This window comes from Oncorhynchus gorbuscha, unplaced genomic scaffold (genome assembly GCF_021184085.1).
Source record: "Oncorhynchus gorbuscha isolate QuinsamMale2020 ecotype Even-year unplaced genomic scaffold, OgorEven_v1.0 Un_scaffold_723, whole genome shotgun sequence".
Classification (NCBI taxonomy): domain Eukaryota; kingdom Metazoa; phylum Chordata; class Actinopteri; order Salmoniformes; family Salmonidae; genus Oncorhynchus; species Oncorhynchus gorbuscha.
In genome coordinates this window covers 1-20,198 of record NW_025745530.1, presented here as the reverse complement: position 1 = coordinate 20,198, position 20,198 = coordinate 1, and the positions used below count along the sequence as shown (strand labels likewise).

General features: G+C 45.2%; 1 protein-coding gene across 2 annotated transcripts; it reads left to right on the top strand.

Annotated features, from left to right (window-relative positions):
• The first annotated feature begins 3,103 nt into the window (after window positions 1-3,103).
• Window positions 3,104-18,224, top strand: LOC124019160 (guanine nucleotide-binding protein alpha-3 subunit-like). Of its 2 annotated transcripts, none has more exons than XM_046334552.1 (3): window positions 3,104-4,240; window positions 12,775-12,866; window positions 17,967-18,224. In XM_046334552.1, exons 1-3 carry the CDS (start codon window positions 4,105-4,107, stop codon window positions 17,982-17,984), a joined length of 246 nt encoding a protein of 81 aa, XP_046190508.1. In that variant the 5' UTR covers window positions 3,104-4,104; the 3' UTR covers window positions 17,985-18,224. The 2 variants fall into 2 exon arrangements, with proteins under 2 accessions (XP_046190508.1, XP_046190507.1); XM_046334551.1 differs by having other exon boundaries at window positions 3,107-4,240; window positions 17,964-18,224.
• The last annotated feature ends 1,974 nt before the right edge of the window (window positions 18,225-20,198 follow it).

Below are 20,198 nucleotides of genomic sequence, written 5' to 3'. Positions count from 1 at the left end.
CTCAGCAGATCAAACTAAATGATTGGCTGATGATCTTCTGAACTTCTCAATACCTTTCTGATGCATTTGTCACTTCAAACAATCCTTCATATTGAAACACTGTCAAATGTACTGAACTGATTTGTAATAGTCGGTTATAGTCCCAGTTTAAGAACCAAACATTGGCTGTTGATTTCATCACCTTTTTTTTAATGACAAAATGGGGTCACGGAACAAAAACGTTTGGGAACCCCTGTCCTAACCAGCTCTAAATGGTTCAAACACGACCCGAACCGGGTCAGACTGAACCCAGCCAGCCCAAACCAGTCTAGTCCTACTACTTGTACTCTATACACATCCTTTAGTGAAGCATTGCCTGCTCGCCCGTCCTGGGACCGGCTTTACCCCCCCAGTCCACAACGGGACAAACTCATTCCACCGACGGCCGAGTGTCTGTGGGTTTTCACTCCCTTGTACTTGATTGATGAATTAAGGTCAGTAATTAGTAAAGAACTCCCCTCACCTGGTTGTCTAGGTCTTAACTGTAGCTCAGTTGGTAGAGCATGGCGCTTGTAACGCCAGGGTAGTGGGTTCGATTCCCAGGACCACCCATACGTAGAATGTATGCACACATGACTAAGTCGCTTTGGATAAAAGCGTCTGCTAAATGGCATATATTATATTATTATTAACTGAAAGGAAAAACCAGCGGACACTAGGCCCTCCATGAAATGAGTTTCCACCTGACCCAAACCGGATCAGACCAGATCAAACTGCAGAAACAGACTTTAACCAAGACACCTCCTCTCCTTCACCAGCTAAGGAGAACACAAAAATAACCCCCTTCCCTCTGTCAGTGGAGGCTGCTGAGGGGAGGATGGCCCATAATAATGTCTGGAGTGGAATATCTGGAATGGACTGTGTTAAATCTTCTCCCACTTTGAGGCAGAAAGAGAGGAGAGGAAAGGAAGAGAAACCCAAGTGTGACTGATGAAAGAGAACATTGAGAGACTTGTGATGAAGAGAGGAAAGTCTATGTAGTTGTGTGTGTACTGTATATTTAGTAGTGCCTTCTAGTCTGATCTACCAAATGGCACACTGTTCCCTATGGACCCTGGTCAAACGGCAGCTGACCCCAGCCCTGCCGTTACGGCCGCTGACCCCTGCCCTGCCGGCCGCTGACCCCTGCCCTGCCGGCCGCTGACCCCTGCCCTGCCGGCCGCTGACCCCTGCCGTTACGGCCGCTGACCCCTGCCGTTACGGCCGCTGACCCCAGCCCTGCGCTTACGGCCGCTGACCCCAGCCCTGCGCTTACGGCCGCTGACCCCAGCCCTGCGCTTACGGCCGCTGACCCCAGCCCTGCGCTTACGGCCGCTGACCCCAGCCCTGCGCTTACGGCCGCTGACCCCAGCCCTGCGCTTACGGCCGCTGACCCCAGCCCTGCGCTTACGGCCGCTGACCCCAGCCCTGCGCTTACGGCCGCTGACCCCAGCCCTGCGCTTACGGCCGCTGACCCCAGCCTTGCGCTTACGGCCGCTGACCCCAGAACACATACATGCCAGAGTCGGTGTCGCTGCTCAGCCTGAAGTGTCCCCACTTGCTGTCTTGTATGTAACATGATGATTCAGGACTCTGTCAATGTTTTCTTCTTTTGAATGTGTTATGTGGATAATTAATTTAAAACATTTTTTAGAGTAATTGACCACGAATGGGGAGTCAACTGTGTGTGTGTGTGTGTGTGTGTGTGTGTGAGAGAGAGAGAGAGAGAGTTTTAAAGGGTGTGTGTGAGAGAGAGAGACTTTTTAAAGGGTGTGTGTGTGTGTGTTTTAAAGTGTGTGTGTGTGTGTGTGTGTGTGTGTGTGTGTGTGTGTGTGTGTGTGTGTGTGTGTGTGTGTGAGAGAGACTGTTTTTGTGTGAATGAGAGATGAATACCAAAACAACTGGGCATGTATATTGTGTGGCTTCACCCCTCTAAAGTTGCTCTGTAAATCTGTCAATTCATTGTCTGGTAATGACAAGAAAATACAAAATACTGTCCCCATTATTTTCTGAGGTTTGTAGTTGTTGAATAGTCCATATCTGCCATGAAGTGGAAACAGAACAGGTTAACATTATTACCTACTGAGCTGAAAACATTGTGTAAACACACATTTGCTTACCACTAATATCTGTAATGATAGTTTCAGAAGAGTACTTGTTCCTATAATCGTCTTCACCCATCTTACAAACTTATATTTCCACACTCAGGTTGAAATGACACTGAAATTATGATAATGCCCTTTTTAGTGAAAAAGTGATGGAAATTTCAGCCTGTTCAGGTGGGGGTGTTTTTTGGCCCACAGCAAATCAAATGTTATTTGTCACATGCACCGAATCCAACAGGTGTCGACCTTACAGTGAATTGCTTACGAGCCTTTAACCAACAATGTAGTTTAGAAAAATAAGTGTTCAAGTATTTACTCAAATAAACAAAGGGGGAAAAAGCATGACATCACAATCTGATCTAATTATTCTGACCAATGACCAGTCATCTTATTTGCATATGTAGCCTCCTTAAACAGAGCTCTCCAAACGTGTTCCTGGAGACCTACCCTCCTGTAGGTTTGAGCTCCAACCCCAGTTGTAAACCAACATGATTTAGCGACTCACGCAGCTAAATTATTAGATTCATGTTCGCTAGATTAGTGTTGGAGTGAAAACCTACAGAAGTGTAGCTGTCCAGGAACAGGGTTGGAGAGCCCTGCTCTAGAGTTTAGAAATAAATCAAATGTTGCAATGTACAAAGAATGTGATGGGGTGACCCACCTGGACCCCTGTCGCCATCCACAGTTTGAGGACCACTGGTCTTGAAGATCCTATCTGACAACCAGGGCTGTGTGTGTAAATATATTGAAGTGTGTATCAACCCCTCATGACCAGAGAGCATTACAATGGCAAAAGGAGGCTCGGAAATAAATTATTAAAGAGATAAAAGTGATTTATTGGCCATACAAGTGATGATTTTAAAATACAATTTAAACGACTGCATGGGGGCTTTAATACTAAACTATTTAGAGAGTTTTTGAAAAAGAAAGGTGTCTGTGGCGTTTCACCAAAGCTGACGGGGTCAACTACATGTCTACATCCACTCAAATCACACCACCCCATACCCAACTGATTAACAACCGTTTAGGTCAGCATGTCGCGCGGAAAACTAGACCGGTGGTTGCGGCTGTGTGGTCACAGATTACGCTGAGCTGTCGAAATGAGGACACGGCTCGAGTCTCTTGAATAAAAAACGTTCACCTCATTAGGAACACAAAGGGAAACTAATCCCTGACCCGCGCGTTTGGCAGGATTTGAGGCGTTGGTGAACGTACTGACATTCAAAACAGTGATTATTATGTTTGTTATTTTCATAGTACCGCACCTTGTGGATCCAGTGGACATGGCAGCACTCACTCAGGCGTCAATTTCTCCTCCCGAAACGTCACTTCCACGGGATATCTGAAACTTTTCCAATGCTGCAATACCGTGGGAGTCTATGAGGCTGTGTGGGAGGGATCTCCCGTCCTAAATCAACTAGGAGGATAAACTTTTCGGGGGTTAGGATTCTGGAGGCTACTATAGCGGCGCTCAGTCTCATTGGACATTTGAAGGTAGCCTATTTTTTGAAAATGTTGTTTGTCTCTCGAGTCACAACAAGGAAGTATTCACAATAGCCTTGCCGATTTGGTGGTTGGTTGGGTAACGAGACACTTTTTAGGCTAGTGAGTAGGTAAACGTTTTCACCTTTTTCGATTGGATATATTGCGAGCGATTCCGCGTCATGTAACAACGGATGGACATGCGCTTCCAATGCGAACCGATTGAATAACTTTAACATATTCAATTACTTTTTTCTTCGTTATTAATTTAGTCATAAAAAGGAATAGGACAGAACATTTGGCCATATTGTTGCAGACATTTGGCATAGAAAACCACCCCAAAATGTGACACATCAAGAGGAAAAAGCGATAATCAAAACTGAATTGGATAAACATGTTCGCGTCAACTATCACCGTCAACCCACGGTGACTGATCCCCCTTCCCCGGTATTATTCTAGCTCGTGCGTGTCCGGTGAACGAGGAGATGAGCAAGGCGAGATGGGACAGTGTCTCAGTTCAGAACAAGACCTAACGGAGGAGGGAAAGAAGGCGAAGCTTCAGAGCGCGAAGATAGACAGGGACCTGTATGAATACGCCAAGAGGGAGATGAACGTGGTCAAAATTCTAATGCTCGGTAAGTCTCTCTTTCTCTCAATTACATTACATTCAATGGGCTTTATTGACATGGAAACATATGTTTACATTGCCAAAGCAAGTGAAATTGGTAAACAAAAGCGAAAATAATCCATCGAAAATGAACAGGGAAACATTCCAGTCGCAAATTTCAATGGAATAGACACATTTCAAATGTCACTCTACTCTCTCTGTATGGTGGTGGTGGTAATAGTAGTTAGTGGACAATATTCCACCTTCGGTAGAAGAGTGTTTTGATGTTCTGTATTGTACAGCCGAGTGTTCTCTGGTCAGATCCACTGGACAAACTCCTGGCCCTAAGCTAGTACACTAGGCTTGCACAACACATTTGCAAGTTGAGCCTAGCCCCACACACTTCTAGCTCAAACGAGGCTATTGGAACAACAGCAACGAGCTAAAAAAGACCCATACTAGATGAAATGATTGGTTTAACAGAAACGCAGTGAGGAGTTTAAAGGGGGCAGGCGTTTCCACACAATGGTCTAACATTCTTCCTGGTCAGTCACAGTGAATGAATCGCAGTGCAGATAGAGGCCAATGTGGTTTGTGTTGAGATGAACCAGAACAAGATAAATATCCAGGGCCCGGTTGCATAAAACATCTTAAGTAGCTTTTCACCCTTTATCTTTCCCTTATTTTATTTTTTTGCACAAAACATTTAAAGGCAAATTTCCCCCTTAAAGTAATTGAAAAAGTTAGTTGCCCTCGAGGCCCCTCAAGTGCTTAATTCAGTATGGATATCAATGTAAACAGCATTCAGTAGGGATATCAATGTAAACAACATTCAGTATGGGTATCAAACAGCATTCAGTAGGGATATCCATGTAAACAGCATTCAGTAGGGATATCCATGTAAACAGCATTCAGTATGGGTATCAAACAGCATTCAGTAGGGATATCCATGTAAACAGCATTCAGTAGGGGTATCAATGTAAACAGCATTCAGTAGGGATATCGATGTAAACAGCATTCAGTAGGGATATCAATGTAAACAGCATTCAGTATGGGTATCAAACAGCATTCAGTAGGGATATCCATGTAAACGGCATTCAGTATGGATATCCATGTAAACAGCATTCAGTAGGGATATCCATGTAAACGGCATTCAGTAGGGATATCCATGTGAACGCCATTCAGTAGGGATATCCATGTAAACGCCATTCAGTAGGGATATCCATGTAAACGCCATTCAGTAGGGATATCCATGTAAACGCCATTCAGTAGAGATATCCATGTAAACGGAATTCAGTAGGGATATCCATGTGAACGGCATTCAGTAGGGATATCAATGTAAATAGCATTCAGTATGGGTATCCATGTAAACGGCATTCAGTAGGGATATCCATGTAAACGGCATTCAGTAGGGATATCCATGTAAACGGCATTCAGTAGGGATATCCATGTGAACGGCATTCAGTAGGGATATCCATGTGAACGGCATTCAGTAGGGATATCCATGTGAACGGCATTCAGTAGGGATATCCATGTGAACGGCATTCAGTAGGGATATCCATGTGAACGGCATTCAGTAGGGATATCCATGTGAACGGCATTCAGTAGGGATATCCATGTGAACGGCATTCAGTAGGGATATCCATGTTCAGTAATATCCATGGCATTCAGTAGGGATATCCATGTGAACGGCATTCAGTAGGGATATCCATGTCGGCATTCAGTAGGGATATCCATCGGCATTCAGTAGGGATATCCATGTGACGGCATTCAGTAGGGATATCCATGTGAACGGCATTCAGTAGGGATTCAGTAGGGATATCCATGTGAACGGCATTCAGTAGGGATATCCATGTAAACAGCATTCAGTAGGGATATCCATGTAAACAGCATTCAGTATGGATATCAATGTAAACAGCATTCAGTAGGGATATCAAACAGCATTCAGTAGGGATATCCATGTAAACAGCATTCAGTATGGATATCCATGTAATTCAGTAGGGATATCCATGTGAACAGCCATGTAAACAGCATTCAGTAGGATATCCATGTAAACAGCATTCAGTATGGATATCCATGTAAACAGCATTCAGTATGGATATCCATGTAAACAGCATTCAGTATGGATATCCATGTAAACAGCATTCAGTAGGGATATCAAACAGCATGCAGTAGGGGTATACCATGTAAACAGCATTCAGTATGGATATCCATGTAAACAGCATTCAGTATGGATATCCATGTAAACAGCATTCAGTATGGATATCCATGTAAACAGCATTCAGTATGGATATCCATGTAAACAGCATTCAGTAGGGATATCAAACAGCATTCAGTAGGGGTATGTAAACCAGCATTCAGTATGGATATCCATGTAAACGGCATTCAGTATGGATATCCATGTAAACAGCATTCAGTATGGATATCCATGTAAATATCAGCATTCAGTAGGGATATCCATGTGAACAGCATTCAGTAGGGATATCCATGTAATATCCATGCGGCATTCAGTATGGATATCCATGTAAACGGCATTCAGTAGGGATATCAAACAGCATTCAGTAGGGGTATCCATGTAAACGGCATTCAGTAGGGATATCAAACAGCATTCAGTAGGGGTATCCATGTAAACGGCATTCAGTAGGGATATCCATGTAAACAGCATTCAGTAGGGATATCAAACAGCATGCAGTAGGGGTATCCATGTAAACAGCATTCAGTAGGGATATCCATGTAAACAGCATTCAGTATGGATATCAATGTAAACAGCATTCAGTAGGGATATCAAACAGCATTCAGTAGGGGTATCCATGTAAACAGCATTCAGTATGGATATCCATGTAAACAGCATTCAGTATGGATATCCATGTAAACAGCATTCAGTAGGGATATCAAACAGCATTCAGTAGGGGTATCCATGTAAACAGCATTCAGTATGGATATCCATGTAAACAGCATTCAGTAGGGATATCAAACAGCATTCAGTAGGGGTATCCATGTAAACGGCATTCAGTAGGGATATCCATGTGAACGGCATTCAGTAGGGATATCCATGTGAACGGCATTCAGTAGGGATATCCATGTGAACGGCATTCAGTAGGGATATCCATGTAAACAGCATTCAGTATGGATATCCATGTAAACAGCATTCAGTAGGGATATCAAACAGCATTCAGTAGGGGTATCCATGTAAACGGCATTCAGTATGGATATCCATGTAAACGGCATTCAGTAGGGATATCAAACAGCATTCAGTAGGGGTATCCATGTAAACGGCATTCAGTAGGGATATCAAACAGCATTCAGTAGGGGTATCCATGTAAACGGCATTCAGTAGGGATATCCATGTGAACGGCATTCAGTAGGGATATCCATGTGAACGGCATTCAGTAGGGATATCCATGTGAACATTCAGTAGGGATATCCATGTAAACAGCATTCAGTAGGGATATCCATGTAAACAGCATTCAGTAGGGATATCCATGTAAACAGCATTCATAGGATATCCATGTAAACAGCATTCAGTAGGGATATCAAACAGCATTCAGTAGGGGTATCCATGTAAACGGCATTCAGTATGGATATCCATGTAAACAGCATTCAGTAGGGATATCAAACAGCATTCAGTAGGGGTATCCATGTAAACGGCATTCAGTAGGGATATCCATGTGAACGGCATTCAGTAGGGATATCCATGTGAACGGCATTCAGTAGGGATATCAAACAGCATTCAGTAGGGGTATCCATGTAAACAGCATTCAGTATGGATATCCATGTAAACAGCATTCAGTAGGGATATCAAACAGCATTCAGTAGGGGTATCCATGTAAACAGCATTCAGTATGGATATCCATGTAAACAGCATTCAGTAGGGATATCAAACAGCATTCAGTAGGGGTATCCATGTAAACGGCATTCAGTAGGGATATCCATGTGAACGGCATTCAGTAGGGATATCCATGTGAACGGCATTCAGTAGGGATATCCATGTGAACGGCATTCAGTAGGGATATCCATGTAAACAGCATTCAGTATGGATATCCATGTAAACAGCATTCAGTAGGGATATCAAACAGCATTCAGTAGGGATATCCATGTAAACAGCATTCAGTATGGATATCCATGTAAACAGCATTCAGTAGGGATATCAAACAGCATTCAGTAGGGGATCCATGTAAACGGCATTCAGTAGGGATATCCATGTGAACGGCATTCAGTAGGGATATCCATGTGAACGGCATTCAGTAGGGATATCCATGTGAACGGCATTCAGTAGGGATATCCATGTGAACGGCATTCAGTAGGGATATCCATGTGAACGGCATTCAGTAGGGATATCCATGTGAACGGCATTCAGTAGGGGTATCCATGTAAACAGCATTCAGTAGGGATATCAAACAGCATTCAGTAGGGATATCCATGTAACGGCATCCAGTAGGGATATCCAACGGCATTCAGTAGGGATATCCATGTGAACGGCATTCAGTAGGGATATCCATGTGAACGGCATTCAGTAGGGATATCCATGTGAAACGGCATTCAGTAGGGATATCCATGTGAACGGCATTCAGTAGGGATATCCATGTGAACGGCATTCAGTAGGGATATCCATGTGAACGGCATTCAGTAGGGATATCCATGTGAATCGGCATTCAGTAGGGATATCCATGTGAACGGCATTCAGTAGGGATATCCATGTGAATCGGCATTCAGTAGGGATATCCATGTGAACGGCATTCAGTAGGGATATCCATGTGAACGGCATTCAGTAGGGATATCCATGTGAACGGCATTCAGTAGGGATATCCATGTGAACGGCATTCAGTAGGGATATCCATGTGAACGGCATTCAGTAGGGATATCCATGTGAACGGCATTCAGTAGGGATATCCATGTGAATGGCATTCAGTATTGGTATCAAACAGCATTCAGTATGGATATCCATGTAAACAGCATTCAGTAGGGATATCCATGTAAATAGCATTCAGTATGGGTATCAAACAGCATTCAGTATGGATATCCATGTAAACAGCATTCAGTATGGATATCCATGTAAACAGAATTCAGTAGGGATATCCATGTAAACAGCATTCAGTAGGGGTATCCATGTAAACAGCATTCAGTAGGGATATCCATGTAAACAGCATTCAGTAGGGATATCCATGTAAACAGCATTCAGTAGGGGTATCCATGTAAACCGCATTCAGTAGGGGTATCCATGTAAACAGCATTCAGTAGGGGTATCCATGTAAACAGCATTCAGTAGGGGTATCCATGTAAACAGCATTCAGTAGGGGTATCCATGTAAACAGCATTCAGTAGGGGTATCCATGTAAACAGCATTCAGTAGGGGTATCCATGTAAACAGCATTCAGTAGGGGTATCCATGTAAACAGCATTCAGTATGGATATCCATGTAAACAGCATTCAGTAGGGATATCAAACAGCATGCAGTAGGGGTATCCATGTAAACAGCATTCAGTAGGGGTATCCATGTAAACAGCATTCAGTAGGGATATCCATGTAAACAGCATTCAGTATGGATATCAAACAGCATTCAGTATGGATATCCATGTAAACAGCATTCAGTATGGATATCCATGTAAACAGCATTCAGTAGGGATATCAAACAGCATTCAGTAGGGGTATCCATGTAAACAGCATTCAGTATGGATATCCATGTAAACAGCATTCAGTAGGGATATCAAACAGCATGCAGTAGGGGTATCCATGTAAACAGCATTCAGTAGGGGTATCCATGTAAACAGCATTCAGTAGGGATATCCATGTAAACAGCATTCAGTATGGATATCAAACAGCATTCAGTATGGATATCCATGTAAACAGCATTCAGTATGGATATCCATGTAAACAGCATTCAGTAGGGATATCAAACAGCATTCAGTAGGGGTATCCATGTAAACAGCATTCAGTATGGATATCCATGTAAACAGCATTCAGTAGGGGTATCCATGTAAACAGCATTCAGTAGGGGTATCCATGTAAACAGCATTCAGTAGGGATATCCATGTAAACAGCATTCAGTAGGGATATCCATGTAAACAGCATTCAGTAGGGATATCCATGTAAACAGCATTCAGTATGGATATCAAACAGCATTCAGTAGGGATATCCATGTAAACAGCATTCAGTATGGATAACAAACAGCATTCAGTAGGGGTATCCATGTAAACAGCATTCAGTAGGGAGGGATATCCATGTAAACAGCATTCAGTAGGGATATCCATGTAAACAGCATTCAGTAGGGATATCCATGTAAACAGCATTCAGTAGGGATATCCATGTAAACAGCACTTGTGGAAGTGAATGTTTCTTTCCTCTGCCCTGGTTTCAAAAGAAACACTTCCACCAGCTAGCTAGGTAGCTGAACAAGGAAAGGTGCACAACACAGCTAGCAGGCTACATACTCTATACCACAGGAGGTTGGTGGCACATTCATTCGGGAGGACGTGCTTGTGTTAATGGCTGAAGTGGAATGGTATCAGACACGTGGTGTTGTATGCATACTACCGTGCTCCATGCTCATGCTCTGAGTGCATTCTCCCAGGATGTTCTCTTGACTACGTTCTTGTGGGGACGAGTGTGAGGAGAAATCATCAAACATAACATTTAACACAGTAGGGGGGAGTAATGCTTATCGCACACTGCACCACAAAGCAAATGTTTTATATCATAATTATCAGCTAGATGTATGTGAGCCATAGTAATCTAGCTAGCCAGCTTGGTAAACAGGCAGAAAGGGCCTAAAACTAATGTTATGCAAGGTATATGTAAATGTTTAGTGGGCAACTAGCTAGCGAACAATTATTTGTGGCTAGTTAGCTAGCTATTGACTTGACTATGGACTTACCCATTCACTGAACCTTCTTCCAGCCAGGACAATGGAGAGGAATCAAGATATACGCAATTCAAACGTTTTACTTCATAACTATAAGCTAGCTATATGTGACTTGTAATAATGTAGCTAACCAGATAGTTTAACAGGCAAAAATGACCTACAACTAATGTTATGCAAAGTAGATGTCAATTATTCGTGGCTTGTCAACAGTACTGCGTTATCTTGATGTGCTAGAAACTACTAGAAATAATTGGCCGCCAATGATTTCAATAAATGTTCATTTTTTACATGATTGAGTCATATTTCTTTGCATACTTTCTGTTGAAGCTTACATCGATGCTTCAACATATGTCCAAACGGAGTAGGCATTAGAGAAGTGCCCTCCGTGCTCCGTGTCGCATCCTTTGATATGGACTTATACTCTGACCCTCGCTTGCTCCTGAGAAAGGCTCATGGTTTCTGTCATTCCGTTTGCTCCGTTTCAGCCGTTATGAGTCGCCCTCCCTTCTGCAGCCTCCGCTGCTCTGGACTTCGCTTGATGTGCTAGAAATTAATAGAAACAAGTTGAGTAAAAAGTAACTCAAATGAACACATTTTATTATCTAATGAATCAATTCGTTTGAATACTTAAAAAAAACGTTTTTATTAACTAAGACTTTAATTAAGACTTTAACTAAGTAATTTCCTTGGTAATCAGAGACTCTTTCTGTTGTACCTGTCTTCAAACTACCGTAAAACCCTTAAATGATGCCCTCGCCTAAAGGAATCCTTAAACAATTCCCTTAGGTATAGGTACATGATTCCTTAAGGGAAACACTCCAGATGTTTTATGCTGTCTTGTCAACTCTCCTATCTATGGTCATTGTCCAGTCACAGCACAAACTGATCTGATCTATCTATGGTCATTGTCCAGTCACAGCACAAACTGATCTGATCTATCTATGGTCATTGTCCAGTCACAGCACAAACTGATCTGATCTATCTATGGTCATTGTCCAGTCACAGCACAAACTGATCTGATCTATCTATGGTCATTGTCCAGTCACAGCACAAACTGATCTGATCTATCTATGGTCATTGTCCAGTCACAGCACAAACTGATCTGATCTATCTATGGTCATTGTCCAGTCACAGCACAAACTGATCTGATCTATCTATGGTCATTGTCCAGTCACAGCACAAACTGATCTGATCTATCTATGGTCATTGTCCAGTCACAGCACAAACTGATCTGATCTATCTATGGTCATTGTCCAGTCACAGCACAAACTGATCTGATCTATCTATGGTCATTGTCCAGTCACAGCACAAACTGATCTGATCTATCTATGGTCATTGTCCAGTCACAGCACAAACTGATCTGATCTATCTCTATCTATGGTCATTGTCCAGTCACAGCACAAACTGATCTGGGACCCAGGCGTCAAGATAAAGCCATTGTCCTTGAACTTTTTGTAATACAATGTAAGAAACTATTTCTCTCTTGCTCTCGCACTCTCGCTCTCATCAATTCAAAGGGGTTTATTGGCATGGAAACATGTTTACATTGCCAAAGCAAGTGAAATAAACAAAAGTGAGAAGACACAAACCATGAAGAAAAAAAAATAGAATTTAACGGTAAATATTACCCTCAAGGTTTGGAAAACGAAGAGAGACATGATAATATAACACCTGAAATGTCTCCATCCCTGCGTCTCATTCAGGAGCAGCAGAGAGTGGGAAGAGTACTCTGGTCAAACAGATGAAGATCATCCACAGCCATGGCTTTACCAAGCAAGAGCTGTCCAGCTTCAAGGTACACACACACACACACACACACACACAGAGAGGTAATCTAAATACAGTAGAAGCCTGATCAAATTGCTTGCCAGTCATTGTATGGACGTCTCAGTTGTCCTGTCCACACAGACCAGGTGCTGGTTGCTACTCACTATAATGGAACTGGCCAAGTGAGATAGCTGATGATCATATCACTCATCTGATAAGAAGTAGAATAAGTGAGAGAGTGGGGGGGGGGGGTCAGAGAGAGGGGGGTGAGTGCCTTCTGAGTGAGGGCATGGTGCCTTCTGGGGACACATCTGCATCAACTCTTCCTGTGTGTTTGTCCTAAGGTCTGGGGTTAAATAGAGGAATGTGGACAATACTGAGACACACTCCCTCACTGACTGGGTGAACCACCGACTCTCTCTCGGTCTCCCTCCCTCTTTTCCCACCAACTTTCCCTTTCTTCCATTCCTCTTTATTCTCCTTCTCACTTAGATTTTTACTCCTCTCCTTCCCTCCCCTCTCTCCTTCCCTCCCTCCTCTCTCTCTCTCTCTCTCTCCTCTCTCCCCTCCCCTCCCCTCTATCACTCCACTCCTACCCACTCTCACTACTCTCCTCCCCTCTCTCACTCCTCCCCTCTCTCACTCCTCTCCTCCTCCTCTCCTCCTCTCCTCCTCTCCTCCTCCCTCCCCTCACTCCTCTCCTCCCCTCCCCCTCCTTCCCTCCCCTCCTCCTCCTACCCTCCCCTCCCCCCTTCCCTCCTACCCCCTCCCCCCCCTCCTTCCCTCCCCTCCTCCTCCTTCCCTCCCCTCTCTCCTCCTTCCCTCCCCTCTCTCCTCCTTCCCTCCCTTCTCCTTCCCTCCCCTCTCTCCTCCTTCCCTCCCTTCTCTCCTCCTTCCCTCTCCTCTCCTTCCCTCCCCTCTCTCCTTCCCTCCTCTCTCCTCTCCTTCCCTCCTCTCTCCTCTCCTTCCCTCCCCCTCTCCTCTCCTTCCCTCCCTCTCTCCTCTCCTTCCCTCCCTCTCTCCTCTCCTTCCCTCCCTCTCTCCTCTCCTTCCCTCCCTCTCTCCTCTCCTTCCCTCCCTCTCTCCTCTCCTTCCCTCCCTCTCTCCTCTCCTTCCCTCCCTCTCTCTTCTCCTTCCCTCCCTCTCCTTCCCCCTCCCTCCCTCTCTCCTCTCCTTCCCTCCCTCTCTCCTCTCCTTCCCTCCCTCCCTCTCTCCTCTCCTTCCCTCCCTCTCTCCTCTCCTTCCCTCCCTCTCTCCTTCCTTCCTTCCTTCCTTCCCTCCCTCTCTCATTCCTTCCCTCTCTCCTCTCCTTCCCTCCCTCTCTCCTTCCCTCTCTCCTTCCCCTCTTCCCTCCTCTCTCCCTCTCTCCTCCCTTCCCTCTCTCCTTCCCTCCTCTCTCTCCGTCCCTCCCTCTCTTCGTCCCTCTCTCCGTCCCTCCTCTCTCCGTCCCTCTCTCCGTCCCTCCCTCTCTCCTTCCTCCCTCTCTCCGTCCCTCCCTCTCTCCTTCCGTCCCTCCCTCTCTCCTTCCGTCCCTCCCTCTCTCCTTCCGTCCCTCTCTCCTTCCGTCCCTCTCTCCTTCCGTCCCTCCCTCTCTCCTTCCGTCCCTCTCTCCTTCCGTCCCTCTCTCCTTCCGTCCCTCTCTCCTTCCGTCCCTCTCTCCTTCCGTCCCTCTCTCCTTCCGTCCCTCTCTCCTTCCGTCCCTCTCTCCTTCCGTCCCTCTCTCCTTCCGTCCCTCTCTCCTTCCGTCCCTCTCTCCTTCCGTCCCTCTCTCCTTCCGTCCCTCTCTCCTTCCGTCCCTCTCTCCTTCCGTCCCTCTCTCCTTCCTTCCCTCTCTCCTTCCTTCCCTCTCTCCTTCCTTCCCTCTCTCCTTCCTTCCCTCTCTCCTTCCTTCCCTCTCTCCTTCCTTCCCTCTCTCCTTCCTTCCCTCTCTCCTTCCTTCCCTCTCTCCTTCCTTCCCTCTCTCCTTCCTTCCCTCTCTCCTTCCTTCCCTCTCTCCTTCCTTCCCTCTCTCCTTCCTTCCCTCTCTCCTTCCTTCCCTCTCTCTTCCTTCCCTCTCTCCTTCCTTCCCTCTCTCCTTCCTTCCCTCTCTCCTTCCTTCCCTCTCTCCTTCCTTCCCTCTCTCCTTCCTTCCCCTCTCTCCTTCCTCCCTCTCTCCTCTCCCTACCTCCCTCTCTCCTCTCCCTCCCTCCCTCCTCTCCCTCCCTCTCCCTCCCTCCCTCTCCTCCCTCCTCCCTCCTACCTCCCTCTCTCCTCCCTCCTCTCTCCTTCCCTCCCTCTCTCTTCCTCCCTCCCCTCCTCCTCCCTCTCTCCTCTTCCCTACCTCCCTCTCTCTCTCTCCTTACCTCCTTCCTCTCCTTCCCTCCCTCCCTCTCCCCTTCCCTCCCTCTCTCTCTCCTTCCCTACCTCCCTCTCCTTCCCTCCTCTCTCCTTCCCTAGCAACATAATGAACAAGTGTTCCCTGACCTGTTTTTTTCCCTCCCATTTTGATGGCTACCAGTTTACCAGGTGTGCAGCAGCAAGAATGTTCCTATGAGAGGAATTTGGTTTGAGTTATTAGTGCGTCATCCGTTTCCCTCCCTCCCTCTCTCCTTTTCTCTTCCCTATTCTTGCTCTGAATCCCTCAGCTGTCTGTTGTCATGTTACACCTTCCCTCACCTTCACACACTCACCCTCTCCCACACACCACACCCACACTCACACACCATCACACACCACACCCTCTATCCTTCCCAGATGAACTTCCTGGGTAATGTAGCAACATAATGAACAAGTGTTGAGAGGTCAGATTATCCAAGACTCACTGCCCCATCAGTCCCCTTTACATCTAAAGAGACAAGTTTGGTAATGTGAAAACTATGGTAACTTTAACACCATGGTAACTTTAAAACTATGGTAACTTTAACACTATGGTAACTTTAACACTATGGTAACTTTAACACCATGGTAACTTTAACACCATGGTAACTTTAACACCATGGTAACTTTAACACCATGGTAACTTTAACACCATGGTAACTTTAACACCATGGTAACTTTAACACCATGGTAACTTTAACACCATGGTAACTTTAACACCATGGTAACTTTAACACCATGGTAACTTTAACACCATGGTAACTTTAACACCATGGTAACTTTAACACCATGGTAACTTTGACACCATGGTAACACACCATGGTAACTTTAATGGTAACACACATGGTAACTTTAACACCATGGTAACTTTGAACCATGGTAACTTTGACACCATGGTAACTTTAACACCATGGTAACTTCCATGTGGAATAAATCACAGTGGAATAAATCGCTGCCTCACTGCCCTATCTATATGCCTTCCCCTTCCCTGAACCAACAAAAACAGAGACACACCCTGCTTTCTCTCTTATGTTCACTCACTCACTCACTCACTCACTCACTCACTCACTCACTCACCCCGCCTTCCCCTGTCCCGACTATGCCCTGTACAGCAGATCTCTGCTCTAGGCCTGCTGCAGACTGGTAGAGACTCTTTGATTAACCACATTCTGTAGCAGGAAGCATCCCAAATGGCACCCTAATCCCTACGTAGTGCACTACTTTAGACCAGAGCCCAAATGGCACCCTATTCCCTATGTAGTGCACTACTTTAGACCAGAGCCCAAATGGCACCCTATTCCCTATATAGTGCACTACTTTAGACCAGAGCCCAAATGGCACCCTATTCCCTGCGTAGTGCACTACATTAGACCAGAGCCCACAGGGCACCTTATTCGCTATATAGGAAATAGGGTGCCATTTGGGACGCACTCCTTTCTCTGTCCCATCGTTGGGCATGTGTTGTAGCACTGTGACAAGATAGACCGATGTGGATGGGTGCGTGCTCTCTCTGCTGTCTTCTGAAGTCCACGATCGGCTGCTTCGTTTTGTTGACGTTGAGGGAGAGGTTAATTCCCTGGCACCACTAAATGTGGTTGTTGGCGCTTTCAGTTTTGTGTGGCTGTTGCCATCTATCCAGGGTTATTGGTTTGGATAAACTCTGATCCTCACAGTGGGAACAGCATCATCTATGCACTTCCCTGATGACCTCAGTCACTGAGTTAGTGTATACGTCGATGCTATTCTCAGAGGCAACACGGAACATATCGCTGTCCACATGACCAAAACAATCCTGAAGAATAGATTCTGATTGGTCAGACCAATGTTAAACAGTCCTTATCACGGGTACTTCCTGTTCTAAGTTTCTGCCTATAGGAGGGGAAGAACAGAATGTTGGCATGATCTGATTTGCCGAGGGCCTTGTAGCTGTCCCGGAAGGGGGAGTAGCAATGGTCAGAGTTCTCAATGAGTGAATAGCGCAGGAGATGTTGATGAAACTTCCGTAAATAAATCAATCCAGGATATGCGGTTTCCAGTTTACACAAAGTCCAGTGTATTTTCTTGAAAGCCGTCAGTGTCTGCCTGAGGGTTGGAATCTACACGGCCGTGACGATGGCCGAAGAGAATTCTCTCGGGAGGTAATGCCACCGGTATTTGATGGAGAGGTATTACTAATCGGGAGAACAAAAGGACTTCCTGTATGTTACCTTAATCACACCATGAGTAGTTAATTGTGAAACATACACCTCTCCATTTCTTTTTGCCGGAGAGTTCTTTCTGTCCGTCCGTGATGTACGAAGAACCCCGCTTGCTGTATGGACAGGGACGGTATACGCGGAGAGAGCCATAATTCCGCGAAAGAGAGTAAGTTTTTGTCCTTGATGTCTCGAATGAGATCCTCGCCCTGAGCTTGTCTACTTTATTGTCCAGGGACTGAACATTAGTGAGTAATATACTCGGAAGTGGTGGGTGGTAATGCACGCCTCCTGAGTCCTGTAGGGAATAATACAAGAAACGTTCTGTGGAAATAATGTAAGAAATACCACACAAAAAAAACAATACTGCAAAGTTGGTTCAGAACTAGGAACAAGGCGACCATGTCTGTTGGTGCCATCTTGAACTCCAGTGGAGATGGTGAGAATCTTCCAAGTTCCCTCGGCGTGCACATCACTGACAACCCTCTCTCCTTCCTTCCTTCCCTCCACCTCTCTCCTTCATTCCCCCTCTCTCCTCACATCACTGACAACCTGAAATGGTCCATCCATTGAAGAAGGCGCAACAGCGAGGCTGAAGAAATTCGGCTTGGCCCCGAAGACCCACCCCTCACGAACTTCTACAGATGCACCATTGAGAGCTTTCTGTCGGGCTGTATCATTGCCTGGTACGACAATTGCACCGTTTGCAACCGCAGGCCTTTCCAGAGTTAGAGGTCGACCGATTAATCAGAATGGCCGATTAATTAGGGCCGATTTCAAGTTTTTATAACAATCGGAAATCTGTAATTTTGGACACTGATTTTGCTGATTTTAAAATTAAAATTAAAATGTTTTTTTTTACACATTTTATTTAATCTTTATTTAACTAGGCAAGTCCGTTAAGAACACATTCTTATTTTCAATGACGGCCTAGGAACTGTGGGTTAACTGGGGCAAAACGACAGATTTTTACCTTGTCAGCTCGGGAATTACGGTGTTCCTTACGGTTAACGAGTCCAACGCTCTAACCACCTGCCTCACGAGGAGCCCACCTGTTACGTGAATGCAGTAAGAAGCCAAGTTAAGTTGCTAGCTAGCATTGAAACTTAATCAATCATAATCACAAGTTATAACTTTCACATGGTGTGATGATATTACTAGTTTATCTAGCGTGTCCTGCGTTGCATATAATCGATGCAGTGCGCATTTGCGAAAAAGGACTGTCGTTGCTCCAACGTGTACCTAACCATAAACACCAATGCATTTCTTAAAATCAATATACAGAAGTGTATCTTTTTAAACCTGCATATTTAGCTAAAAGAAATCCCGGTTAGCAGGCAATACTAACCGGGTGAAATTGTGTCATTTCTCTTGCGTTCATTGCACGCAGAGTCAGGGTATATGCAACAGTTTGTGCCGCCTGGCTCATTGCGAACTAATTTGCCAGAATTTTACATAATTATGACATAACATTTAAAGGTTGTGCAATGTAACGGGAATATTTAGACTGAGGGATGCCACCCGTTAGGTAAAATACAGAACGGTTCCGTATTTCACTGAAAGAATAAACATCTTGTTTTCGAGATGATAGTTTCTGGATTCGACCATATTAATGACCTAAGGCTCATATTTCTGTGTGTTATTATGTTTAAGTCTATGATTTGATAGAGCAGTCTGACAGAGCGGTGGTCGGCACCAGCAGGCTCAAAAGCATTAATTCAAACAGCACTTTTGTGCGATTTGCCAGCAGCTCTGCTGTTTATGACTTCAAGCCTATCAGCTCCCGAGGTTAGGCTGGTGTAATGTCATGTGAAATGGCTAGCTAGTTAGCGGGGTGCGCGCTAATAGCGTTTCAAACGTCACTCGCTCTGAGACTTTGAGTAGTTGTTCCCCTAGCTCTGCAAGGCTAATGTTGCTTTGAGGGTGGCTGTTGTCATTGTGTTCCTGGTTCGAGCCCAGGTAGGAGCGAGAGAGAGACCGAAGCTATACTGTTACACTGGCAATACTAAAGTGCCTATAAGGACATTCAATAGTCAATGGTATATGAAATACAAATGGTATAGAGAGAAATAGTCCGATAATTCCTACACTGCTCAAAAAAATAAAGGGAACAATTAAACAACACAATGTAACTCCAAGTCAATCACACTTCTGTGAAATCAAACTGTCCACTTAGGAAGCAACACTGATTGACAATAAATTTCACATGCTGTTGTGCAAATGGAATAGACAAAAGGTGGAAATTATGGGAAATTAGCAAGAAACCCCCAATAAAGGAGTGGTTCTGCAGGTGGTGACCACAGACCACTTCTCAGTTCCTATGCTTTCTGGCTGATGTTTTGGTCACTTTTGAATGCTGGCGGTGCGTTCACTCTAGTGGTAGCATGAGACGGAGTCTACAACCCACACAAGTGGCTCAGGTAGTGGTCCTTCTGTAGCTCAGTTGGTAGAGCATGGCGCTTGTAACGCCAGAGTAGTGGGTTCGATTCCCGGGACCACCCATACGTAGAATGTATGCACACATGACTGTAAGTCGCTTTGGATAAAAGCGTCTGCTAAATGGCATATATTTAGGTAGTGCAACTCATCCAGGATGGAACATCAATGCGAGCTGTGGCAAGAAGGTTTGCTGTGTCTGTCAGCGTGGTGTCCAGAGCATAGAGGCGCTACCAGGAGACAGGCCAGTACATCAGGAGACGCGGAGGAGGCCGTAAGAGGGCAACAACCCAGCAGCAGGACCGTTACCTCCGCCTTTGTGCAAGGAGGAGCAGGAGGAGCACTGCCAGAGCCCTGGAAAATGACCTCCAGCA